Source organism: Drosophila yakuba, chromosome 2L (genome assembly GCF_016746365.2).
Source record: "Drosophila yakuba strain Tai18E2 chromosome 2L, Prin_Dyak_Tai18E2_2.1, whole genome shotgun sequence".
NCBI lineage: Eukaryota > Metazoa > Arthropoda > Insecta > Diptera > Drosophilidae > Drosophila > Drosophila yakuba.
The window spans coordinates 3,937,159-3,962,232 of record NC_052527.2 but is presented as its reverse complement, the minus strand read 5'-3'; the positions used below and the strand labels follow the sequence as shown (position 1 = coordinate 3,962,232).

At 44.2% G+C, this 25,074-nt stretch overlaps 4 protein-coding genes across 14 annotated transcripts in view; 2 read left to right on the top strand and 2 right to left on the bottom strand.

Moving 5' to 3' along the window:
* The window catches only part of LOC6526783 (protein cappuccino), a 30,251-nt gene extending 18,013 nt beyond the window's left edge, over nucleotides 1-12,238 (top strand). For 7 of the 10 annotated variants that reach the window (XM_039371410.1, XM_039371409.1, XM_002087850.3 and 4 more), the window contains 6 exons: nucleotides 340-840; nucleotides 5,766-5,938; nucleotides 9,606-10,452; nucleotides 10,511-11,518; nucleotides 11,581-11,884; nucleotides 11,967-12,238. In XM_039371410.1, coding sequence (XP_039227344.1) covers nucleotides 340-840; nucleotides 5,766-5,938; nucleotides 9,606-10,452; nucleotides 10,511-11,518; nucleotides 11,581-11,884; nucleotides 11,967-12,084 — 2,951 coding nt within the window. In that variant the 3' untranslated portion in view covers nucleotides 12,085-12,238. Of the gene's footprint in view, nucleotides 1-339; nucleotides 841-4,803; nucleotides 5,162-5,765; nucleotides 5,939-9,605; nucleotides 10,453-10,510; nucleotides 11,519-11,580; nucleotides 11,885-11,966 lie in introns of those variants that run through there. The other 3 variants (XM_039371413.1, XM_039371414.1, XM_015197780.2) reach the window with 2 other exon arrangements.
* Nucleotides 12,239-14,518: 2,280 nt separating this feature from the next.
* Nucleotides 14,519-16,168, top strand: LOC6526782 (probable RNA-binding protein EIF1AD). Of its 2 annotated transcripts, XR_005560355.1 has the most exons (3): nucleotides 14,519-14,785; nucleotides 15,503-15,874; nucleotides 15,932-16,168. XR_005560355.1 is itself a non-coding variant. In XM_002087849.3 (2 exons), the coding sequence occupies exons 1-2, from the start codon at nucleotides 14,623-14,625 to the stop codon at nucleotides 15,817-15,819; spliced, it is 480 nt and encodes a 159-aa protein (XP_002087885.1). In that variant the 5' UTR covers nucleotides 14,519-14,622; the 3' UTR covers nucleotides 15,820-16,168. The 2 variants fall into 2 exon arrangements, 1 of the variants encoding a protein (XP_002087885.1); XM_002087849.3 differs by having other exon boundaries at nucleotides 15,503-16,168.
* Nucleotides 15,965-19,702, bottom strand: LOC6526781 (centrosomal protein of 97 kDa). The gene is made up of 8 exons (XM_002087848.4): nucleotides 19,435-19,702; nucleotides 18,850-19,010; nucleotides 18,326-18,783; nucleotides 17,910-18,268; nucleotides 17,583-17,843; nucleotides 17,350-17,526; nucleotides 16,835-17,264; nucleotides 15,965-16,765 (listed from the first exon to the last, which is right to left on the bottom strand). Exons 1-8 carry the CDS (start codon nucleotides 19,439-19,441, stop codon nucleotides 16,204-16,206), a joined length of 2,415 nt encoding a protein of 804 aa, XP_002087884.1. The 5' UTR covers nucleotides 19,442-19,702; the 3' UTR covers nucleotides 15,965-16,203.
* A 367-nt stretch (nucleotides 19,703-20,069) lies between these two features.
* On the bottom strand, nucleotides 20,070-24,819 carry LOC6526780 (tubulin polyglutamylase TTLL4). The gene is made up of 8 exons (XM_002087847.4): nucleotides 24,675-24,819; nucleotides 23,266-23,903; nucleotides 22,428-22,893; nucleotides 21,995-22,366; nucleotides 21,747-21,933; nucleotides 21,516-21,686; nucleotides 20,449-21,457; nucleotides 20,070-20,366 (listed from the first exon to the last, which is right to left on the bottom strand). Exons 2-8 carry the CDS (start codon nucleotides 23,875-23,877, stop codon nucleotides 20,211-20,213), a joined length of 2,973 nt encoding a protein of 990 aa, XP_002087883.1. The 5' UTR covers nucleotides 23,878-23,903; nucleotides 24,675-24,819; the 3' UTR covers nucleotides 20,070-20,210.
* Between the last annotated feature and the right edge of the window lie 255 nt (nucleotides 24,820-25,074).

The following is a 25,074-nucleotide window of genomic DNA, read 5'->3' as shown; positions in this document are numbered from 1 at the left end:
GGGATGAGTTCGCCTTGCACAGCAAACACAAATTTCATTGTAATAATTGTGGAACATCAAATGAATACAGGCACTCTTTAAGCTTTTCACTTATATTTTTTAATGCCAGAGCATTGCGAGTTTTCATCGATTTACCCGCACCGCCAGCAAGAATGATAAATGTTTGGCAAATGTTTGCCAAGCATTCTACAATTTAACCAGTAATTATGGGAAGTGACTTATGCGCTGCCAGGAATACGTTTATTCGCAATTTTTCACTGATTTAAGCAGCGCGGGAATTTCTATACAAATTTATCCAGCTAATGCCGTTGCCTCGTCATTCATTCATTCGTTTTGCAGGAGCTACCGGAGCTACTACAGGAGCTACAGGACCTGCAGGACCTTTGGGGGCTACAACTGCCTCGCCGTCGCTGGAGACGCAATCAACTGTTATAATTTCGTTTAAATCATCTCAAACACCTGTGCAGTCTCAAACGAATTCTGCAGCCTCCGAAAATGTTGAGGATGACACAGCGCCCCTGCCACTCCCACCGCCGCCCCCCGGCTTCGGCACGCCCACCACGCCCCTTTTGTCAAGCAATGTGCTAAAGAAGGTCGCCAGCTTCACGGTCGAGAAGTCTTCGGCGGGCAATAATAGCTCGAATCCCCCGAATTTGTGCCCCGCCAATGACGATACCACCCTCTTGGCCACTCCATGTTCCTCGTCGCTGACGGCGGCACCCCCGCCTCCCGAAATCGCCGTGGGCGGAGCGGGGGGCGTGGCCGGAGGAGCTGGTTCGCGACGCGGCTCATCTTATGTACCGGAAAAGTTAAGCTTCGCTGCATATGAAAAGTTCGAAGGTAAGTTTGCCAAAAATATTCGTGCTTAAATACTCTGAAGTTAAGAGTTGGTTAAGAACTGAAGTTTCCAAGATTTTAAAACAAATCGTAATTTTAGTAGAGGTAAAAATATGCATGCAATTACCTAGCAGTAAAGAATCTACAGATATATCTTTAGATTTTAAGTTTTAAATTTTAGGTATGCGGGTTAATGGCGAAAATATAAGTTGGTTCATTGCCAGAAACTCCTGCAATTTGTTCAATTCAATTTTTAGTTTATGCTACTTTTCATTTCGTTGGTGGAAAATCTTTTAGAGTATTAACCCAGAACTGTCGATTTTTGAGCTGAGTGAGTGACTTCAGTGAAGCGATGCCAAAGGCAGGAATATCGAGCAAAACTAAAAATAAAGGGTGGGAAAGGGATTTCGACGGTAGAAATATAAAGGTAACCCCTGCGATTTCTGCGCATTTACTGTTTGCCTTTTGTGTCGTTTCTCGGGAAACATTTAATTTTATTTCCCTTTCCGTTTTTCTTTTCTTGCCTTGCCTTTCCTTTCCTTTCATTTTTTTTTATTTCTGCCGGTGCTCCACGTTTGATTGCGTTTGTTGTTTGCTTAAAGTTAACAATTAATTTGCCTGCTTCAGCTCCAGCACACTTTTCCAGCCGCCCTGCCTGCAATTTTCCCTCCGAAAATCAGTCAAGAAAAGCAAGCCAAATCAAGTTGAATGATTGCATAATTGGGAAATTTTGTATGTAAATAGAGGATAGGGGCCAAAATTGCACAGGTTAACATTTTCGCAAGTGTTTGAAGTGCCTACGCATATATATTCTATATTCCACTCTAGTTGCACCGCCTCACAGCCTCACCGAAAATGTGTGGCATATTTTCTAGGAATGGCTGCAAATTCGTCTCCCAAGACTGAGCATCTATGGAATTTCAGCACATTTTAGGAATATACAGTAGTCTCTCAGTAATTAAACTGTTTAATGCGAAACGTCTATGAAACATCTTAAACAACTAAATACCTTCTAAAAGATACCGATACTGTTGTACAAATACGTATTATGCTGCTTGTTCATAAGTTTTTCCTTTGTATACATACTGTAATTGATATTACTCTACCCCAAAAGTTCCTAATTTCGTATATTTACTGTGAATAATACTCTTCTTGTCTCACATTGTTATTAGTTTGAGAATTCCGGCTGCAAATTTCCAGTCGAAACTATTTCCAAAAATCCTACGCACACACCCTAAAATGGCAAAGTGAAAAGCCAGAAAACTTTCGCTTCAAACACATCGCGGGCATTTTGGAGGCGCAGTTTTTGACACATGCCACGCCCATCAATGTGCGGGGGGGGAATTGGGGCGTTGGGTGTTGTGTGGCACAAAAGGCGCTAATTGGTAAGCTCATCGTTGTCAGCCTTCCCGCTTTTCGGCACCCGGGGATCCTGATCCCTCGCCATCGCCATCATCATCATCATCCGCATCCGCATCCGCATCCACAACGCCCGTTGTCGTCTGCTGCAAATTAATGCAAACAAACATTTTAACGCCTCGCTGGGCAAACAAGCGAAGAAGAAGTGAAGCTGCAGCATGGGGGTTTGGAAAAAACGTGATGGGGGGTCAAAGGCAGGGGGAGGGGCTGGTCACGCAATTTGCTGCACAGAGCGAAATTAGCGCAAGCAATACTTCATATCAAACTACTTAGCTTGATACATATTTTTAATGTATTTATTCCAAAATTAAATCGTTTGCTTAACTGCAGACACTTGAATTTAGCACTTTGCAACCTGCAAAAATTTTGCTCTGTGCAGCTCTTGCTTTTCGCGATTTCAGCGTCGACGTCATTGTCTCTGAAGTGGCCATCAATTCTTCGTGGCTTTCGGAAAGATGGGATGGACTGGGAAAATTCGGGTTGGACGGGAGATAACTGCAGAAGCTGTTTGTCGCGACTTTTCATCAGGCAACGTCCGGCACCGCTCTTGGACCAAAAATCTGATTTATATGCCCGACAACATCACGTTCGCCAGCTTCGCTCGGATGAAGTGATTCTGGCCGGGATGGGGGGATGGGACACCACTGGGATGACGAAAGGCAACTTTAAGGAGCTTTCCTGCCACCTAGTATAGACAACAATGTTATCGCCCAAAGCGTAATGAAACAATTTTTTGGGCTACTGTATAGCCCACTTTCTTGTACTCTAAATACATTGTAATATGCGGAAAATTGCAGAGGACATTTCATATAATTATTAGCTTTTTTCGGTAGTTAATGAGGTTAGTTTTAGAAATCGAAGCTAAAAGTCGGAACTTAAGAAAGAGGTTTCCTAGATGGTTACCCTCTGTTCTAACTAATATTATACCTTGGTAGCCTTGGAGTCGCTTTAACCCATCCCATGTGGCATCCTCAATGCTTCATTTCGGGTTCTGCCCTGTGGTTTTCTGGCATCGTTACGTTCTCATCCGTTTTGTTTGTCGGAATGAAGAAGCGAGCGCCACTCTGCCGTTGATGAATGCAACGCATGCATGCGTGAGGCGCCAAAAACCGCTGCTACCCATCGCGCCACCCACTTCTAACCCGCCCCCAGCTTCCACCAACAACTTACACAGCAAAAAAATTCAAATATGTTCCAGAAATATTTACCAAAACTCGGAAATGACTAAGGAGAAATACAAAATAGAGTTAGTTTCGCAAATAAGAAGTATTTTGGCAAATGTTTAAATCAATTGCAAGTGTTTTTTTTTGGTGTATGAGTGTTGCATTTGCCTGGCAAGCAGTTATGCAAATTTGTTGAGCATCGTCGGTGGCGCAGTTTTCATCAAAACTGGAAACCCGTTTGCCACAACGCCGCTATGGTGCCAGCAATAAAGGCCAAGCTCAACAACAATAGAAAACAACGACATTTAGAGCAGGAACAACAAAAACGGCCACCACACAGATACCTCCTGCTGATGAGGATGGCGCACAGATCCAGCTCCAGCTCCGGTGACCAGCTAATCTGGCGCTTCCTCCTGGTTTGCCCCACAGGACGATGCCATCATCGGCATCGAAATGACAATCCACTGCATCAACTTGACATGCGGTTGTACATACGTTCTGTGATCATTTTAATACGTTTGAATCTAATTTTTAAATAGTTTATTTCAAGTAAACACAGTGCATTTGATGTCGATTGATATTCATGTTTGTTTTATCAAGCCGATTTGATTTTCAACTGCTCACATCGGTTTCCCAGGTCTTATCAGTCAACTTTTATTTGCTATCTGCGGTCTCAACTAAAGCAGCACTTCAACAGTGTTAAGAGCTATTAAAAGATAAGGCCATTAAAAAAACCAAAACAATTATAGAATTGAGCTCTTGCTTGAATCAGTTCAATTTTAGTGGAAATTGAACCTAAATGATTAACCAAAACAATGACAAACTTGAGTGGGTGCAAAGTGACGTGCTCCATATTTTGCGAAATGCGTAAATTTAGACACAGTGATTCAATCGAAATCGGTCTCTTTTTATAAAACGAAAACCTCTCAAAAAAAAGAACCGTGACTGATTAAACCAGCGACCTTCACAGGGCCAACTAGTATCACGTTATTTGTCTAGTGGTCTCTCCATAGAACTGCAGTCTTATCAATACACCGAAAATATTTAAGTAAACTTAATATTTATGATTACTTTTGCCAAATATATTTATAATATAATCGATATTTGACCTAAATATGTAAGCGAAGTAAAGATTAAAACTCGAGTTGATATGGCTTTAAATTTTCATTTTTAGTTAGCTGTGCGAATCATTTTTATAGTTTTTGTTCAGTGTACTGATTGCTGAGAGTGCCGCAGTTGTCATGTTCAAGGCGTTCATAATGTTGATAAGTTTTAACAACCTTTCAATTTTTTGCGCTAATCACAAAACACAGCGTTGAATTCGCGTAGACAGTTTAAGGTTGATTTTAGACGAAGAAAGTTGTACGAGCTATTTTGTTCTGAAAGATAATACATATATATGTCCAGTGTTTTGAGCAACGTTTGGTGTTCTCTGCTGGCCAAGCAGCCATCGAAGGAATGCGAATTTGCATCAGAAGGACGATGGAATTCCCAGGAGGATGTTTCCAATCTCCCACCGCATTATCTTCATCTAATGTCATTGGCCGCCCGGCGGGCGCAGAAAACTCGATTTTCCCGAGGAAAAGTAGTGAGGGAGGAGCAGCAACCACCTGATGTCGCAGGAATTAGCCTACGCATCCGACGGATGCGCATTGACCTGCTAGAGATCTCGACCTCTGACCCAAAACATCTGCTCCTGCTGCTTTTGCAAACTGTTACCCACTCACACGCTGACAGCCAGCGTAAGTTTTACTTTTCTCGCACTTTTGTTGTTTGGCCTCAGAAAGTTTGCTTGGTTTTCTTTTGGTCGAGTAAAAGGTCCCTTTGTTATACGAAAATCTATTAGGCTCTTAAATGTTTTACATGTAACTTGCAGTTATCAAACAATAACCAAATGCATCACTTGAATGGCAACTCTTTAAGTCACTTATCTTATCACGACGTTAGTCACACGATTTTATAACATATGATCAAGAAAGTCATGCGATTAAATTGATTTTTGAGATAGAGAAGTATATATGTTAAATATGTAAAGATATTTTTTGACAAGCAAAATCGTAGAGTATCTGTTCAGTGTCCACGTCGATAAAGAATCTTTTCAGTTCAGTTTGTTGTCTGGCATTTTTGCCAGAAAATTATTTATTCCACATTTTTTGGGGTTCTCCGCCTGGGAGTTACTTCACCCCAAAGCGTCTCCTACCCATAAATCTCATTGGTTAGGAGCTTCAAATTCTCTTTTATTTTTGGTTACGGGTGTAGGAGAAAACGAGTGAATAAGTGGACCAGCTGTGATCAAAGTTATTTCATTCAGTTACAACTGTTTTTTCTTTTTTGTTTTTTTTTCAGGTCAAATGCTAATAAAATGGCTAATCTCAACGATGCAGAGCAATCCAAAGAGTTCCTCAATTGACGGCAATCAGGAATTATTTAATACTCTAGCGCTGCAGTTCTGCAATAATCTCAAATATGTCGGTGTCCTTAAGCAGATCTCCAATGAGCACTTGGAGTGCGGATTTAGCGTAAGTTCAATGCACTTTTATTCCCCGGAAATTGGTCATCTCACTCGGGAGGTGGCTTCTAGTTCCTAACTAAAGGGTGCTAACAGGGCGGAAGTTGCCACGGCTTGGCCGGAAATGATGACTGCGCGTTGTAACTGGCGGCGGGTTTGTAACTGGGCAAACGGATGGATAATCCGGCCGAAGGGTTAGCAGATCAAGGGGGCGGCTAAACTAACTTTCAAGTCATTAGCGTTCCAGGAAAAACTATTGATAATGACTGTCGCTGCGACACTGAAAGAAAAACTATGCAAGGAACATTGGTGCAAAAGAAATCCTAATACAATCCTTATCAATTGAGCTGATGCTTGATAAGTGTTGTATCTGGACAGTTTAATTTTGTTTAGTCCAACTTCAACCCAAATTTTTGTTAAAATTTAAAGATTGGTAATCTAACAGCCTAATATTAGCTAATTCTGGTCAGTGCACCGATGCTTAGATGCTCCGATGGTCCGGATTTGACCCGAGGCCTGTTGGGCGCTGGGACCTTCAACTTATGGCCTTTCTGCATAATGTTACTCATACGCAGCGTTGTCCAACTCGTCGGTGGCTCGTCGAAGTTGCTGCGAAAAGTTGTGCAAAACTGAACCGCAAAGTTGTGCCCGGAAATTAGCAATTCCATTGCAAAAAAAAAAGAAGGAAAAATGAAATAAAATAAAAGGCAAGAGCAGGCCTTCGGTGCACTTTCATTTAACCGAGCTACAGCGGTTGTCCATCTCGCCCCGGCCACGCCCCCAATGCGCCCCAGCCTGCAAGTGTCAGAACTTGTTAAAACTTTACAGTCGGCAGCCGTCAACTATCAAAAGCCAAGTTCTCTTTGCCAGCATTAACAATTTTACGCTTTCGCTGTTGAATTTGTTGTTTTGCTGCATGCGAAATTATGAAACCAAAACTGGGCACTGCAAGAAAATCCCTGCAATCTGAATAGAGACAATTCAGTATTATGTATAATAGTCTGACGACATTTTTCCAAGTGTATTGTGAAATGCGAGCCCTATAATATTGCGCTGGTAATTCTACCAGTTTCCTTTTTATCCACTCGTTCTTTGTCCAACTCTTTGGCAACCATCTGGCGATGGTCATCTTCATCTGCCGGGCCTAATGGACTCCATAATAGTTGGCTATATCATCGGGCACAGTTTAGCCGGCCATTTACCATTACCCATTTACCATCTACCATTTACCATTTAGCATTTAGCACTGCTCTTGACCAGAAAGCTAAATAAACAAGCAGTTTGGGAAAAAGGCGGAAGGCTTTAATTGCCCAGTAAAAAGAGGCCCAAGAAGCTGGCCCCATTTCCATTTCGAGGGCTGTAAACCGAGACCCAGTTAAGTGTTATTAGACAGGCGACAGCAGGAACAACAGAAACAACAGAAACAACGACAACAACTACAACAACCGGCGAACAACTAAGAACGAACCAAGAACGTACAACAACCAAAAGCCACCGCAAATAATGAAGCACTAGATATAGCCCTCAAATTAGTTTAGGCCAAAAGTTTTAGCCACAGCAGCTTAACCTCAAATCCCTGAGAGGCCCAAACACAAGATAGCACAAACACATATAGCCAAAAATGTGGGCGGGAAAAACCGGGGATGATGAGGGCGGCAGACGACACCGTTAAGTGATTTTCTATGTGATGATACTTGAGCTCAAGATTATGATATCACGAATTTTTTCAACTGGCTGCCAACTAGATATATTTATATATCAGTATATTTGTATGTCCAACGACGTCTCCGATGTCTCTGGAATTTGTTCGAACTTTTTGGGCAATAGGCCAGCTCACCAGGGAGCAAAAGAGGGGAAAAGGCTGTGTCAAAGGTTCGATGTTCGACTTTAACTTTAGTTGTACAGTAGATTATCGCTATGTGGTCTTAGAAACTTGTAAACATAAATTATAACGTTCTTGGATCACAGACTTTGATTCCAAATCGAATGCTTTATGCATTTACATTTATTTTTAAATAGTTTCGTAATCCTTTATAAATGTTTCTGAACTTTGTGGATATTTTCATTTCTCTATGATTACTGTACCCTTAGATACATTTTTTTTTGTTGTGCCACAGTCCCTTCTGTTTTCCTATTGTTGCTGCAGCTCATTGAAAGTTTGTGCGTTTTTATTGCTCGCAGTCGAAAGTTTTTCCCATTCCAATCGACTGGTATTATTCTTTAGGTTCAGCCGGAACAAACCAAACTTTGATGCAGAAATGAGCAAACTGGATTTGAATGTGCAATGTAACTACTGAGAGCTTGTGTCTATTGGTTTGTTAGTTTGCCAGTGTGCGTACGCGTGTTGGATTGTTTATATATACATATATATATATATTAGATATATCTATATATAACATGTGTATATATACACATCAGTGGCTGATGGGATTAGGGTGCATAGAATCGTTGATGATGATGTTGTTGGTAATTAAGTGGGAATTGGGAAACAACCGAACTGTATCACATGCCGAAATTGTGTTATAATCTCTTATTAAGTGGTTAAACCAAGTAAATAACTTTTTATTGTTATTCTGTGTAATCCTCTTCAAACCTTAGCATACAAGCATGGTTTTGTAGCCTATTTCATGTGGCAAACAGAGCAAATCTTTTAGTTATTGGGTCACCTGGGAATATGCGACAACCAAAACAATTTTCTAGTTTTCGGTCAACTAATACAAAAAATATCCCGTGCACTCTGCACTTTGCGTACTTATCCTCACCTTTATGTGGCTTCTTATGGTTAGGTTTTGGTTTTTATCCATTTTTTTAGTTTTAGGGATGTGGGCTTGCACTCCAGTTGCTTGGTTGGTGGCTTGGTTCTTTAAAATGTGCAAACAACATGCAAATCGCTGGCAAACACTTGGCCACAAATGGTGCAAAGTGCGATAAACTTGACTCGGTCCCACCCACTCCTTATGGATAAACTGCTTACAGGGTATATCGGATGTAGTGTCGGGACAGGATGTTGCACTTCATTTGCATTTGTCAAGTTCTCAGATCTTTGATTGATTAGCGTGAGAGCCTGCAAGTGTGAGTGCGTATCTATGATTCTGCTTAAGCATAATTAAATTGCTATATTAATTGAACTTGTTTTGCATAGTATTGATAGTTATTCTGAGAAACCCTTAAAATATAAGTAGTAGATTATTTTAAAATGCTCTTAACCTATATTTACTTTACAAACATTGCACAAGTGGTTCGTATAATGTTTGCAAATGTAAGTTCCTTATGTTCCTGCGCTATTTTGCTTGAAGACTTGACAACAAGAAAAGACGATTCCCGCAATGGGACTGAAAAGTCACAATCAAAATCTAAGGAGTCTTGCATGTAGAGAAAATGCAGAAGCATGACAGAAAATAAAGCGAACTTAGGCCAACTTAGGTGCTTTTAAGTTTTCTCGCTTGTCGCACACTCGAGACCACTTGCCGTCTCTTTCGCCGTGCTTCCAGCCGTCTCTTTCTTTTATTTTCCATCCCGCTTGACTGGCAATTAGAAATTATTGGATGTATATGTGGGGAATACATAGTGTAAAATGCTTCATATTAAAGTACACAATCAAATTGATATTGTCAAAATAAAAAGGTTGCTATTTGAGTTGCTTAATATTAATATTAGCTTCTTTTTTCAATCTCCAGCCTTATGAAATGTACCAATGGACGCACACGGAGCAGCCGACAACCTCATTGCCCCTGACCCCCGGAAAACTGGACAAAGTGGCGGCATGGCCATTCTCCAGCACACCATCCGGAATTCGAGCGCTGGAGTCCGGTTCCCTGGCGTCCATGGGTGGTGGTGCGATGGCAGGTTCTTTGGCAACCCTTGCCACTGCATCCACAACCACCTCGGACAATCAGAAAACCCTGCAACAGATCCTCAAGAAGCGTCTGCTCAACTGCTCAACGCTGGCCGAAGTTCATGCGGTGGTCAATGAGCTGCTGAGCAGTGTGGATGAACCACCACGGCGTCCATCGAAGCGATGTGTGAATCTCACGGAACTGCTGAATGCCAGTGAGGCGACAGTTTATGAATACAACAAGTCCGGAGTGGAGGGCGCTGTGAAGAGTTTAACGGATGCGGAAACTCAAACGGAAAGCGAGGATTGCGTGGGCACCTGCAAGTGCGGGCAATCCACGACGAAAATTTCCGATAACGAAAGTGCAAAGGACAATGAGGAAAAGCCACATGCCTCTGCCCCGCCTCCACCGCCACCACCACCGCCGCCGCCCGCTTTTGTTGCACCCGCTCCACCACCACCACCGCCTCCGCCGCCACTGGCCAACTATGGAGCACCACCACCTCCGCCACCCCCTCCTCCGGGCAGTGGTAGCGCCCCGCCACCGCCACCACCTGCGCCTGCACCTGAAGGAGGCGGCGCAATACCGCCTCCACCACCGCCCATGAGTGCATCACCCTCTAAGACGCCGATCTCACCCGCTCCACTGCCCGATCCCGCCGAGGGCAATTGGTTTCAGCGCACAAATAGTAAGAGCACCTAAAAATAATACTACGAATATATATAAAATAACTCATATTATTTCAGCCATGCGCAAGAGTGCAGTTAACCCGCCGAAGCCGATGCGTCCATTATATTGGACGCGGATAGTGACGAGTGCCCCGCCTGTGCCACGCCCCCCATCGGTGGCCAATTCCACGGACAGCACGGAGAACAGCGGGAGCTCACCCGATGAACCACCGGCTGCTAGTGGTGCAGATGCCCCGCCCACTGCGGCGGCCACCAAGGAGATCTGGACGGAGATCGAGGAAACGCCACTGGATAATATCGATGAGTTTACGGAGCTCTTTTCCCGCCAAGCAATTGCGCCCGTTAGCAAGCCGAAGGAACTGAAGGTCAAGCGGGCCAAGTCGATCAAGGTTCTCGATCCCGAGAGGTCCCGAAATGTGGGCATTATCTGGCGAAGTCTGCATGTGCCGTCCAGCGAAATCGAGCATGCTATATATCACATAGACACATCGGTGGTCAGTTTGGAGGCACTGCAGCACATGAGTAACATTCAGGCGACAGAGGATGAGCTGCAGAGGATCAAGGAGGCAGCCGGCGGAGAGATTCCGCTCGATCATCCCGAACAGTTCCTCCTGGACATATCTTTGATTTCCATGGCCAGCGAGAGGATATCCTGCATTGTCTTCCAGGCGGAATTCGAGGAGTCTGTAACTCTGTTGGTTCGAAAGCTGGAAACCGTTTCCCAGCTTTCGCAGCAATTGATCGAAAGTGAGGATTTGAAGCTGGTCTTCTCCATTATCCTAACCCTGGGCAACTATATGAACGGAGGCAATCGACAGCGGGGACAAGCAGATGGCTTCAATCTGGATATTCTAGGCAAGCTTAAGGACGTCAAGTCCAAGGAATCGCACACCACCTTGCTCCACTTCATTGTTCGCACCTACATTGCGCAGCGGAGAAAGGAGGGAGTGCATCCGCTGGAAATCCGATTGCCAATTCCAGAACCAGCGGACGTCGAACGAGCCGCACAAATGGATTTCGAGGAGGTGCAGCAGCAGATCTCCGATCTCAACAAGAAGTTTCTGGGTCAGTCTAGAGTTCTCATTTGCAACGAAATCACATAACTAATCCATGAAATCCCCCTTCAGGTTGCAAGAGGACTACGGCCAAAGTGTTGGCCGCCTCCCGTCCGGAGATCATGGAGCCATTCAAGTCCAAAATGGAGGAATTCGTGGAGGGGGCGGACAAGTCCATGGCGAAGCTTCATCAATCTCTCGAGGAATGCCGCGAGCTCTTCCTGGAGACCATGCGCTTCTATCACTTCTCACCCAAAGCCTGCACCCTAATTTTGGCCCAGTGTACGCCGGACCAGTTCTTCGAGTACTGGACGAATTTCACCAATGATTTCAAGGATATTTGGAAGAAGGAGATAACCAGTCTCTTGAATGAATTGTAAGCAATGGCATAATGCTACTACTACTTACTATAATTTACATGACTTACATGATTTACGTCGGTGTTTACACATTTTCAGAATGAAGAAATCGAAGCAGGCCCAAATTGAGTCGCGTCGCAACGTTTCCACCAAGGTGGAAAAGTCCGGACGGATTTCCCTCAAGGAGCGCATGCTGATGAGGCGCAGCAAAAACTAGTTGTTTCGATTAAATATATTTTGTATTTCTAGTTGCTTTTTATTACACGATTGCTCAGCAAATTTCCCGTTATATGGATGTATGCTCCACTAATTGTTAAGTTACAAAATTGTATAAACACTTTAAATACACGCGTTGTGGCTCTACAAATAAATTGTGCTCTTGCTTTTGTCGTTGCGCTCTTGCTAGAGCGCGGGAAGTGCACTTCATTTAGTGCAAATCGTTTCGCGACGGATATAATTTACAAACTTTTGGCACTTTATTTTAAAATGAAATTGCTAACTCAGCGAATAATTGTACAGCACTGTTTTTCAGTGTAACGCGGAATCGCTCGTAGACTTATCGCTAAACATTCCTATCGATAGCACTAGCCGCAAAAACAGTCTCCACAAGGTGGAGACCGTGGAGGAGAGTTTCCTGAGTGAGCGGAGAATTAAGTAGAGGGAATCACACGGTTGAAAGTTTTTATACCCGTTTCTCGTAGAGTAAACAATCGTCAGAATCTTTCTTTTTAGCCATTAGCTTTTCGTTTTTTTTGAGCTTTTCGTTTTAGGCTTAAGTCGTCCTGCATTCTGAACAAGACGAGGCTTTCTTGTGAGATACAGAGTTCCTGATTCTCTGTTTCAGTGCTACTGATTGGAATCAGATTGGGTATGACTAGTATGCAAGCAATATGAAGCACTGGTATATTATAAAAAACGTTTTTATGCCCGTTACTCGTAGAATAAACGGGTATACTAGATTTGTTAACAAGTATCATTTAGAAAAATATTTTGAAATTTTTGTATTTTTTATTTTATGTTTTGTAAATTTCTATTGATTAGCAAAAAGACTTTTTGCCACGCTCACTCCGACGCCCACCAACAGCCCCAAAATAACACGCCCAAATTTTTATTTTTTTTTCATTTTATTTCTCGTTAGCACTTCCACTACCTGATGTAGTCGATATAGTAAACAACTGTTTTATAATCTCATCCATTTCTAATTCGGCCGTTTTTATAGACTCAATAGGGATGTTCTTTGTTTCCTCTGAGCTTTTAATGCTGTTTATAGTTTCCTTGATCACTGCCTGATTATGTTCTATCTTGGCCAGTCTCTCCGAAATAGTTTCCAAATAATCATGCAGCTGAACTTGAACCTCATATGTAGAGCCCAGAGAAATTGGATTTCCTGTCAAAGATCCAATATGATCGCCAACAATAAGAACGCAGAACAAAACGACTCCCAACTTGAACATATTTGGCAATTGCTAGTGATAATAGATTCAAAATAGTACTAAAGCTCTAAGGTGCAAAAACCTTCTTTTATAGGCGTCTTATCAACTATGTTCAGTACCTTTGACACTTGTGTCTGTAAATAAAACCATAGTTTTGAAGAAAGACAAGGAAATTCCATCTAAAGATTGTATTCTATATACATATAATCTTGAGACATTAATCTTTCTAACCTCTTAATTTCTGCGCCCACCAAATTTAGCACGAGCATGTGCGTAAAATGAGGCTATTAGCTTATTGAAGAGGGCTCCATGAGGTCAAAGCCGAGGTTTGCAAAATACTCACTCCGAACATATAAAGGAGTAAACAAAAGCTAGAATTTGAAGTTTCTGGGTCAGACTAGAGCTCTCACTTGCAACGAAATCACTTAGCTAAACAATGAAATCTTCTTTTATTATTTTCTTTTGCAATTACTACCGATATTCCAGAAAATGTTACAATTTCTCTTAAGCACTACCACTACCTGAGTATCCATGGGTATCCAATAGTCGAGGAACTTGTTTTATTTAAATGGGTTTTGATCCATTTCGTTTCCGAGTGTTAAAAAGAGAACCGAGATCGAATCCTGGACTGATACCCTGGTCTAAGTCGGGCACTTCGAAAGGCTCAATAGAAATCTTCTTTGGTTCCTGTGAGCTTTTAATGCTGTTTACAGTTTCCCTGATCGCTGCCTGACCACGTTCTAACCGGACCAGTCTCTCCTTGATGTCCTCCGAGATAGTTTTCAAGGAATCCTGCAGAGCAGTCAGCTGAACTTGTATCTGATCTGTAGTAACCAGAGGAATGGCATTTCCTGTCAGAGATCCAAAATGATCGCCAACAATAAGAACGCAGAACAAAACGACTCCCAACTTAAACATATTTGGCACACTTTTGAGCTGCGCCTGCGATTGCTAGTGACAATAGTTTCAAGATAGTACTGAAGCTCTAAGGCGCAAAAGCCTTCTTTTATAGGTGTCTTATCAACTATGCTCAGTATTGTGCTCTTGCTAAAGCGTCTTCTTTTAGTGCAAATCGTATCGCGACGGTTACAATTTAAAATTTTTGGCGCGATTGCAAATTCTGCGAATAATTGTGCAGCACTGTTTTTCAGTGTTATGCGGAATCGGTCGCAGACTCATCGCTAAACATTTCGATCGATAGTACCACGACCTGTGCTGTTTCACATCACTAGCCCAACAGCTGATTGTACACAAAACAAGACAACAGTTGAAGGAATTTCTTAATTGCAATTCGAATCAGATATTTTATTAAAACCCCCACAATGCACCGATCCCACCCGAGTATCAGTCGTCGCAAGCACCTCATGAAGGAGATGATGGAGGACGACTACGCCCTGCCCACGGAAACACAGCAAATCGCACGGGTCATCAGCAGCCGGGGAAACAATCTCCACGAGGTGGAGACCGTGGAGGAGAGCTTCCTGGGTGAGTGGACAATCAAGTAGAGGAAAATCCCGTTGTTGAAAGTTTTCTATTTAAATTCGATGATTTTCATTGATTTCGAATCGGAGTCTGCATAGTGCAACCCAACCAAGTCCTTCTGCTTGATCTCCATTGTAGGTGTAGGTTTGTGTAAGGGGTAGCTCTTTGGTGCCTGTGACCTCTTAATGATGGCCACAGTTTCCTTGATGGCTGTCAATCGCCTTTGGTCGGCTGCCTGTCGATTTTCTATCCCGACCAGTCGCTCCTCGATGTCCTGCAAGATAGTTTCCACGGTAGCCTTCTGAATCGTCTGAACTTGTATATCATCCACTTCCGGCCAATCAAATCGACTTCCTGTCAGAGATCCAATACGATCGCCAACAATAAGAACGCAGAACCAAACGACTCCCAGCTTGAACATTTTTGGCACACTTTTGAGCTGCGATTGCGATTGCTTATGACAATAGATTCAAGATAGTACTGAAGCTCTAAGGTGCAAAAACCTTCTTTTATAGGCGTCTTATCAATTATGTTCTATATACTGTATTATATTATTTATGGGAAAATTCAACTTTCGGATGTATTTAATTTTTTTTATATATTGTATATAAATCAAACCATAGTTGTGTCAAAGTTGAAAGACAAGGGTATCCCATCTAAAGATTCGATTCTATATACAGCAAGTTTAATCTGGAATCACTTATCTCTCTAACCTTTCAGTTTCGATGCCCAATAAATTTCGCAAAAGCATGTGGGTAAAACGAGGCGACTATCTGCTGGTCGAACCGATTGAAGAGGGCGATAAAGTCAAGGCCGAGATTTGCAAAATACTCACCCCCGAACATATAAAGGAGTACACAAAAGCTGGCATTTGGCCGGATAAATTCACTAAAAAACCTGTCCCGGAGGAAGGCACCAGCCAAAACAAAGACGATTCCGATTTCGAGGATGATCTCCTGCCCAATACCAATCGTCCTGTAAATCGGGATTCCTCCGACGAAGAGGAAGATGAGGAAACATCCAGCGAAGAGGACTAAACGACGTACAAATACATAGATAGGATATTTAAAAATTTGTCAAACTGAATTAAAAAAAAAACTGTTTGTTAAAGGTGAAGTTCTGTTTTTTTTTTATGGAGTCGCAATCTTTAAAAGTTATTCCCGTAATCAAGAACACCTTTTGTGCTTTACAAAAAGATTGTATTTACTATTTTTTTCATACTATTGTTTAGTCTTTCACCATCTCTACATCTCAGGAATGTAACAAAATAATGTGTCTGTGAATGCTAGTGCTACTTCTAAGTTCTCGTAACCGATCTACAATTTTTGCAAAAGCTACACAAAAGCCTACAAAAAGAATAAATAAGCGCTGAGATCGACCCTTAAAGCGTTTATGCTCCTCATTTATTAACTGCGATTTGTTTATGGTTCTCTATCGAGATGAGCAGAGTCATCGCTCTCCTTCAGGTCGACATCATTCAGTTCATCGATTTTGGGGCAAGCCAAAGCTTCATGCTTGGATTCCAGGGCCAAGGTTGAGGGCCTTGTTTTGGTGAAGGGAAAGTTGGTGAGGTCCTCGATTTGAGGTGTGTGTACAGCAATAAGGTCCGTCTGAGTGGAGCTGCAATCAATGATCTCGGCCTGTTTCTTAATAGCATCCTGTGGCAGATTGCACACCATGGTGAGGCAGTTGACAATGGTTCCAATCGAGCTTTGCAGCATTTGAACCTGATCGGTGAGCATGGTGCATCTTTTTGCCAAATCATTTACCACGGCGGCTGAATTTTGATCGAGACTCAGGTGGCCAGACCCTCCGCCATTCGAATCCTCGCCCTGTTCCCCAGTAGCTGGTATTCCCTTGGGATCAACCTCCATGGTGGACACCTTTTTCCACAGCGCATTGATGGCCTGCATCTGCAGCTGCTGAATCTTTCGCTCGTTCTCGAGCTGGGCCTTCGTAAGTAGCATATCTTTACCGAGTTGCCTAAGAAAGTATATAGACAGACCATTAGAAAAAGGTGATCTGGGACACCTTAGTAGAGAGAACACCTACTCGATATACTCCTGCGTGCGTCGTCGTTGCAAACGTTCGGCAATGTCCTTGTTAGTCTTCTTGCGTGTGTGATAGCCTCGCCACATCTTTTGGATGGTAACGGCCGAGGACTCCGTGACGTGTTCGATCAACCGATCCTGGCAGTTCAGGTTGTTGTCCACCTGCTGCTTCAGCTGCTCCTGATGCATCTGCTGCTGCTTTTGAGCGGCCATCTTTCTGATTGCCTTTAGTTTCTCGATGTTGATCTGCTCGCCGTCGTCGTCAGTGCTGAAGCCGCCGCTATCGACCAATGTTCCCGATTGCTGCAGTTTCTCCTGTAGCTGCATTTTGTCTCCGCTGCCTTTGGTCGCCATCCTTCGTGGACTGCTCGTGGGACTTTGGTTCCTCTTTAGCTGTGGACTTCGCACTCTCGGCAAGTTAAGTTTGTTGTCTTTAGAGTAAATGGGTAAATAAACATAAATATGTATAAGTAACCTGTGTCGTTCTAAAATTCTAGAGTAACAACTACTGGCTACCTTTATTTTTGTTGACCTTGTTCTTGTGCAGCTGAGGGTTTAGAGCGCTAACCGTAACTCTTTGGGCCACAGCGGCGGGACAGACATCCGGACTCATCAGAGTCTCTGGCACTGGGACCATTTTCGAGGCAGCCGCTAATGGACCCCCAGATGGAGTTTGACTGATGAACGTTTGATCTGTGAATTGATTGTTACTTTTGGTATCATTTCCCCTATCTTTCATGGTTTCTTACCATTGTAGGGATTGGGTGTTATATTTCGTGGCGTGGACTCCGTGGAATTGTATGTCTTGGTTGTCACGCTGCTGGACATTCCGCTGCCGGCTAACGTAAAGCCTTCGCCATCATTCTTAATGTTCTCAATCAGCGAAATGCTCATTTGCAGCGAATGATTCGAAGATCCATTGTCGCTAACAATGCTATTATTACTGCTGTTCCCGTGATAGCTATTCACCATGGACTCCGGTGATCCCTGGCGGCCACTCAAGCGGGAGACTTCAAATCAAAGATAAAAAAACATTGGTTATATATAAAAGGGTAAATAAAAGGTTAATAACTTACATCTCGGCGACTGAATGCGACTCGTGGGCTTTTTGCGATGGGATGAGGGCGAGGTGCTAGCAGAACTATTTGCGTTATCCATGATCTCTTCCTGCAGCTGCCGCTGATGGTGCTGCGCCTTGCTGAGAATCAAGCGGAGCTTCCTATCGTTTTCATTTTCCAGCGCCTTGCCCACCAGCGGGCACACAGAACTCAGGTATTTTGCCAAGCCAGACTGCTCGCCCACACGGAATTGGCGACCACGTCCCTGGCTATACAGCCATTCCGCCTTAAGACTCTCAATAGGATCGACCACAAAGCCATCGATGTACTTGAGGCTCATGCACCAGTTCAAAACAAAAGGTCGGTAGTCAAAGCCACTGAAAAAAATTAAAAAATTGAAAAGAATTCCTTTAAGGTTAATTAAGCTAACTCACTCCAAACTGTTGGTCATGGTCACACAGGGATTATCCGCAATGGAAATGCTCAGCAAGTTGCTCAGATGAGACAGCGTACAGATCTCGTTGAGATCGTTGATGCTATTCTTGGCCAACGTAAGGGTTTCCAGAGAGGTGGGCAAACACTTGTCGCACTGCCTCAGATGCGTCAAGCGATTTCCGTGCAAATACAACTCCTTGAGATTGCGCAAATAGGACATATCCGAAATGCTGCCAATGCTATTCTCTGCCAGATTTAGGCACTCCAGATTAACATTCGTGTTCAGATGCTCGATGGTCTTGATGTTATTCCCCTCCACATTCAGTACGCGTAAGTGGATGCACTCCTTCAGACCCTCGATAGAGAGTATGCCGTTGAAGGACAGGTTCAGTTCACGGAGGCAGTGCAGCCGGCAGACGCCATACATTCGCAGCAATTGATTCCTAGCCAAGGAGAGCTGATAAGTTGGAATTTCAGTCAATTAGGAACTTCTTCTATTATTAAACAGCATTTCGCATATCACCGCTTCAATTTTAAGGTACGAGTCTATGTTGTCGATCTTCTGCAGCTCGTTCTCATCCAGGATGAGCTGCCGGATGCTGTGCGCATCGTCCTGTTTGGGCACCTTCTTCAGCTTCTGCTTGGACAAGTTCAGGATGTGCTTCTCCTCGCCACTTTCGTCGCCTGTTTGGGATACCAAAGCTCAATAGATTACTAATGCATTTAAGAACGTTAATTAAAGGTAAATCCATTTAAATACACTATCAGAATCAGAAGAATTAATTATAAATTATAATTATGTAAAAACACTAGCTAGGAAACACACACAGCAAGCTTCACTGTATATGTGTACATGTTACAAAATTGATGACTTCATCGGGGGGCTGGACTTTTCAAGAAGTTGGAGAGGAGGTCAGGGCGCAGGTGCGTCCTTTTCAGCCTTTACAGGACCTCGAAGCCCCCGCCGAGTACACTCAACATTAACCCCAACTCCCCAAAAGCAGACTGCAAATTCCTATGCAGCCAGCACACAGATTACCCCCCAATCATATCGTGTGCATAGTTAGCTATAGTTAATGCTTAGTCTTTCGAAGAACTGGCCTCTTACCACTCATTTTGCTGATTGGCAGACCAAAATTCCAACGCTGCTCCCAATTTTCTTCAAGTAGCAGATGCTTAGTGAAAAATCAATGGGCCACTTTTTTTTGCTCGCTGTATTAGATTGATGATTTCCGTATTGTGCAGCTCAGCTGTTCCGATTGCAGTCCTTTGGTTACAATCCAGGCTTATAATTCAGTCCAAGCCATGGTTTGCTAATTTAGTTTTTATTTTAGCGCCGCGCAATGCAGTGAATTTTGTTGTTTATTGTTATTATACTACATTTATCGATAATTGGAGGCGTGAAGCCGTTATCGGCAGCTTGAATACTCAAGACTGCGCCAATATTTATCGATTACACTGTGATCGCACCTGCAAAAGCCCGCCAATTTCAAAAATTTAAGTTTCATTTCCAATAAGAACTATTTAATTGAAAAAAATCTCTCCCGTTTTAAGAATTTAAAGAAAATTTTAAAAAACGCAATATAGTTAAATAAATTATATTTTTTCACGGATAATATGTTTTTACCACACTCCGCGGTGTTTTTTGTTTACTGAAATAACATGTGATCCAATTTTAACCTAGCCGCTTCCACCAACCAGGACATGAGCCGCATGGCTATTACATTGTGAGCATAAAGACGATCGAAGTTAAGAAAATTTATTGAGTGGAGACAATTCCGGAGCAATTTTGAACGGGATGCCGGCGCTGCTGAGAGCCGTGAACGGAAACGGAAATGGAAGAAGTAATGGTGACTTTGTGCGGTTAATGCGTCGGCGGTGGTTTCAGGACTTAATCTCGATGCAGGCATCCGGACTCGGCACCACCTCGCAGCCCTCCTGGTTGACGGGCTTGAGCATGGCCAGCGTGGTGGCACCGTCCAAGACCTCATCCTTTCGCACGTGCAGCATATCGATCTCGGTAAGTGCAACATTTGGTTCCTAGATAAGAAATATGACTTGAAAATGGACTAGAGAAGCGGTACGGAAGGGGAAATTCAATTGAATTGAATTGATCGTTCACCTTTTCCATGGCGGCGTCCGACACCTGTAAATGGTATTTGTCCCGGCAATACCGCGACAGCAAGGCAATGCCCATTTCCCGGTTCTTCGCGTACTTCGTCTCCCAGGCGTCCAGCAGGCGATTATAGTAACGGGCATTCTCGACATAGCGCAGGTATACATGAGTGCCGGAGGTGGGGAAGATCCGTTCCAGCGGCTGACACCTGGCCAGCTCGTCCTCGGCAACGATCAGGCAACGCACATCATCCGGCAGCAGATTATCCAGTATGGTATCGACATACTCCTCCCGGAATTCGATGCTGCGGTTAGTGTACTGGTTGTGTTTGCGCACCTCCTCTGCAGTCAGGCAGGTGGTGAAGATGCGTTTGTCATGGCACAACGGACCGGTCAGATTGAGCTCCTCCAGGATTTCCGCCTGCTGACGTTCGTTCAGCTTAGGCGGCACCTGATAGAGAGCCGTATTCAGCACGGCCTGAATGAGCGGACCCTTCACGTGCAGATCCAGTGGCAGTTCCGAGTGCAACGACGGCGATATATTGATCTCCAGCAGCCAAGGCACTAGATTCTCATCCAGGAGCACATCAAAGCCAAACAGCTCGAAGCAATTGTAGCGAAAGTTCACATTCTGGCGGTACATGCGATTCAAACCCGATTCCCCGCTCACGATGCCCTTGATGACCAGATTTCGAAGAGTGGCCCACAGGCGCTTAGTGTTAACGCCACGATTCTCCAGGCAGGACCACAGCGATTGTAGTGTCCACTTGTGGCCCTGACAGGCATTGAAGTCCTCGTTCTTCGCATAGTTCTGCGAGAACTTGTTGATGCTGTAGTTGGTCAGGTGCATGCAGCGCTCGTCCAGATTGCTCAGCTCCGAGCTGTACTTGACGGACGCGAAACGCGCCAGTCCATCCTTGTACATATAGATGCGGAGTGGGTTAATCGAGGTCAGTACCACATACAGACGCATATCGAACTTATTGTCGTTGATCAGCAGCGGACGTTCAATGTATCTGAAAGGGGACAAGTTTGTTAGGGAAGATTTTTGCTGAAAAAGTTTTGTAGACTCACTTTTGGACCACCAGGGGACGATCTTTGGGAAATTGACTCCACTTGTTCACAATGCGTATGCCCGTTCCACGGGCACTCGCCGGCGGCTTTACAATCCACTTTGTCAGTTTTGAGGCGTTTTTGGGCCACACCTGGCGCAGACTTTCCAGGTCGTCTGGCATGATGTAGGATCTGTTACGAAATATGGGATAAGATAATATAAATTCATAGTTGTATTTGGGCAATGCTCACTTCTGCATAAATCCAAACTCCTTTTTGCCGAATTTCTTCATATTGTTGTAGATGCTGCGCCACATGGTGTCTTTTCTACCGATTCGGAACGAGCCGGGTATGTGATTGTACTTCTGGTGCGATCGAATGGTCCTGAAGCCGGGACTCTTCATGTGCTTCTCCCACACGGCCATCCAGTCGGTGGTGTCTGCAACAAAGTTAAAACAATTAGATGTGTTTAATGCCACAGTAATCATTCGTAGACGCACTCTTGATGATGCGGAAGCCCGAATTGAGCACCACTCGCTTGACAATCTTCGGCATCACGGGGCTGAGTTTCCATTTGAGGACTCGATGCAATGCTGCCGGCATTGCAGGACCCTTGTCCGCGTGGGACGTAAAGTTCAGGTACGGCGGAACGTGCGGGAAGAGACTAGGCGATAGGATGGCCTCTGGACGGAAATAAACAGACGCCTCCGAGTCTGTGGTGCGCACGGACTCCTTTGATGGCGTCTTTTGCGGCAGCAGGCGAGTGTGCTTGCTTTGGCGCGTCTCCGTGTTGTCCTCCTCCAGAAAGAAAGGCGTGCCCACATACTCCTCCTCCGAGTCCGAATCGTCGTAGTAGTTGATGTCGTCGATGGCTGAAAATGTAATCAAGATTAGAGGATTCCCTTTGAATACATCAACTATGTTGATTGTTACCCGCGCACGGATCGTCCTCGTGCCTCCGGTCGTTATCGTGACCTGCTCCCTTGTTGAGGGAGACTCCCACATACGATGTGACGTGATCTCCGCCGGAAATCCGCGGGCTGTGGAACTGCGGCTGGCTGTTCTGCGGCGCATTGGCGTACAGCGAGGCGTAGAGACTCGTTTCCAAAGCTGTGGCCGCCGACTTGGTCAGCCCGTTTTGGGTTAGAAGTCTGCTCTTCTCCTCCTGCTGCTGCGTGCTCAGCATGCTGCTGCCGTGGAACGAGTTCACCACGATCTTGCTGGGCGGCGACGGCTTGAGAGTTTGGGTGCTTGGGCAGGACATGTTCGACGGTGGCACCTTCGCCTGGATGGGCGGACTGAGGCTGGAGCGCTTGGAGCCGTTGCCGTTGCCGTTCCCGGCTGAGTTGCTCGCCGTGTGCTTGGCGAAGGCCTCCTCCCTTGCGCGCTTCAATAGCATCTGATTGGTTAGTGGAGCGGAGGCGGTAACACGTAACATGGAATGCACAGGCGGATGGGACAAAGGAAATTAAGACATGCAGGTTAGCGGGGTTTTATATACGGAAGGATATCATAGTGAAATGTGATTAATAAATCTGAGGGGTACTCAGATATTTTCATGAAATATTAGTACTTGTATGAATAAGTTAGAATTTATGATAGCACACAATCTTATATTATTAAGCATCGAAAAATAAGGCAAGAAAATAAGCGTTAATTCTAATAGTTTCAAAGAGGTAACCCTAAATAAATAAATAAACAAAGACACAGAAAGTGATTCCCACCGATGGTTACATGGATACAAACAAATATCATATGCAAACGCGCTTACCTGGACTTTCTTGTACGGCTCCGATTGGAGCACACTGTTGGCCACGACGGGAACATTTGAGGCCGCGGGGGCTACCTTGGGCGGGGAGCTGTTGGCCGGGGATCCCCGGATGATGATGCGCTGCGCGGCTGCCTTGGAGACACCTCCTCCTCCCAGCTGCGCCACCTTCTCGGGCGACAGCCGTTTGCGCGGCGACGGCGGTGATCTTTGCTTTTGGCCAGGCGGCGAGTGGCGTGCCGAGACAGAATCGGATGCTGTGGCTCCAGCAGCGGATCCTCCACCGGCTGATCTGCGTTGCTGTGGAGTGCTGGCCTGGATGAGCCGGGCCTGATTTCGATTCGGTGCGGCCAGGTGCGGTTGCAGGTGGTGCGCCGAGGCGGGCACGTGATTGTGGTGGGCCAATTTCTTGCACATGACCATCTTGTCCTTGTACAGCTCCACCTCCTCCAGCCAGGACTCGTGGAAGTCGAGTATCTCGATGCCCTTGCCACTGCGCTGGTGTCCCTGATTGTGGTGATTCTGGTGGTTCTGCCGTCCCGTCAGGCTGTGGTTCTCCTTGGCGGCAGTTCCCGATCGGGCCGACGTTGTCCTCTTCTCGGTCATCTGAGCCATATTGAGTTCACAGGTGATTTTGATAACTGCAAGTGATTAAAACGGTGTTTAATAAGTTTTTCTGTCCCTATTTCTTTAAACATTTCTTGGTTGGAATTATTATTTGGTCATTTCTCAGTTTGTATTTTTTAAATATTGTTTTTCTTATATTATTTATTACATTTTTGTAAATTGGTTTGATTTAAAGCACTGTTTTTTTTAGTAAAGAAATTAAAAATAATGTTCTAATTTTTAGATGCAAATTGGTGAACACCTGCAAGACTGCACCTGCTCCGGATTTCCCAAAAATTGGGAGAACTATTTCAGTCTCGTGCTGGTCGAATTTCGAAATTGGGTTTTCGAATGGGTTCAAGGTGGCCGATTTTTTCTATTTTTTAATTGACGGTGTTTCAGGTTATTACTTCACCACTCGGGGCGGTGTTTGTGTGCGCGGCGGCGTGTCAATGGATGGCTATTTTCGAAAACTCATGGCACAGCCAAGATCATCCAAGGAAAATAGAAAGCCAATAAAAAAAAAGAGCGAGAAAAATACAGAATGCGGGGCACACTTCGTTCATCGATTGCCAATCGATCAATAGCAACGAGATGCGTGCCAAAAAAGAGGAGCAGACAAAAATAAACAAGACTTTCGCCTTCAATGAATACGCACTGCAACATTCAAAAATTTCAATTGGCGCGAAGAATGCACAATCGTTATCGTTCTTGTTGTTGTTTCCTACAGCCGGCTTTTGCTGCACTTGTGTGCGTGGGTGTATGTGAGAGTGGCTTTGCGCGCTTGTGTGGGTGTGCAGACTCACCTTAATATTTTTTTTTACATACGCACAACGAATTTAGTTTAATTACACAAACAAACCGAGAATCATAAGACAGCTATCGACACGAGGACTCGATTTGAAAAGTAATCCATATACATTTACATATGTCCCACTCGGGATTTTTGTTTGTGTTTCAAGCAGGGATGGGAAATGTGTGAGAGCTAGTGTCTCGATACTAATCGATATTTGGGAAAAATATTTTTATTGTGACAGGTCGCACATCACGGCTTGTATATATCGATACTGTTATTTTATATATGTGGCAGCGCTGTTCCAATTATCGCTGATTTCTTGGCGGGCAATTTAAACATAATCAAATTAAATCTGATAAATGGATAAAAAGAATCTGAAAAGTAAACATAAATACATATTTCCATTTCTT

Bases quoted from the DNA above. Each gene is read 5' to 3' on its own strand.
- LOC6526782 (XM_002087849.3), top strand. From the start codon at position 14,623: ATGCACCGATCCCACCCGAGTATCAGTCGTCGCAAGCACCTCATGAAG. The intron at 14,786-15,502 runs GTGAGTGGACAA...CTAACCTTTCAG, and splicing joins CGTGGAGGAGAGCTTCCTGG to TTTCGATGCCCAATAAATTT.
- LOC6526781 (XM_002087848.4), bottom strand. The intron at 17,527-17,582 runs GTAAGAAACCAT...ATCAATTCACAG, and splicing joins AACACCCAATCCCTACAATG to ATCAAACGTTCATCAGTCAA. The intron at 17,265-17,349 runs GTAGCCAGTAGT...TTTACTCTAAAG, and splicing joins CAAGGTCAACAAAAATAAAG to ACAACAAACTTAACTTGCCG.
- LOC6526780 (XM_002087847.4), bottom strand. From the start codon at position 23,877: ATGGCTCAGATGACCGAGAAGAGGACAACGTCGGCCCGATCGGGAACT. The intron at 21,687-21,746 runs GTGAGCATTGCC...ATTTCGTAACAG, and splicing joins GAGTTTGGATTTATGCAGAA to ATCCTACATCATGCCAGACG. The intron at 21,458-21,515 runs GTGAGTCTACAA...GTCCCCTTTCAG, and splicing joins CGTCCCCTGGTGGTCCAAAA to ATACATTGAACGTCCGCTGC.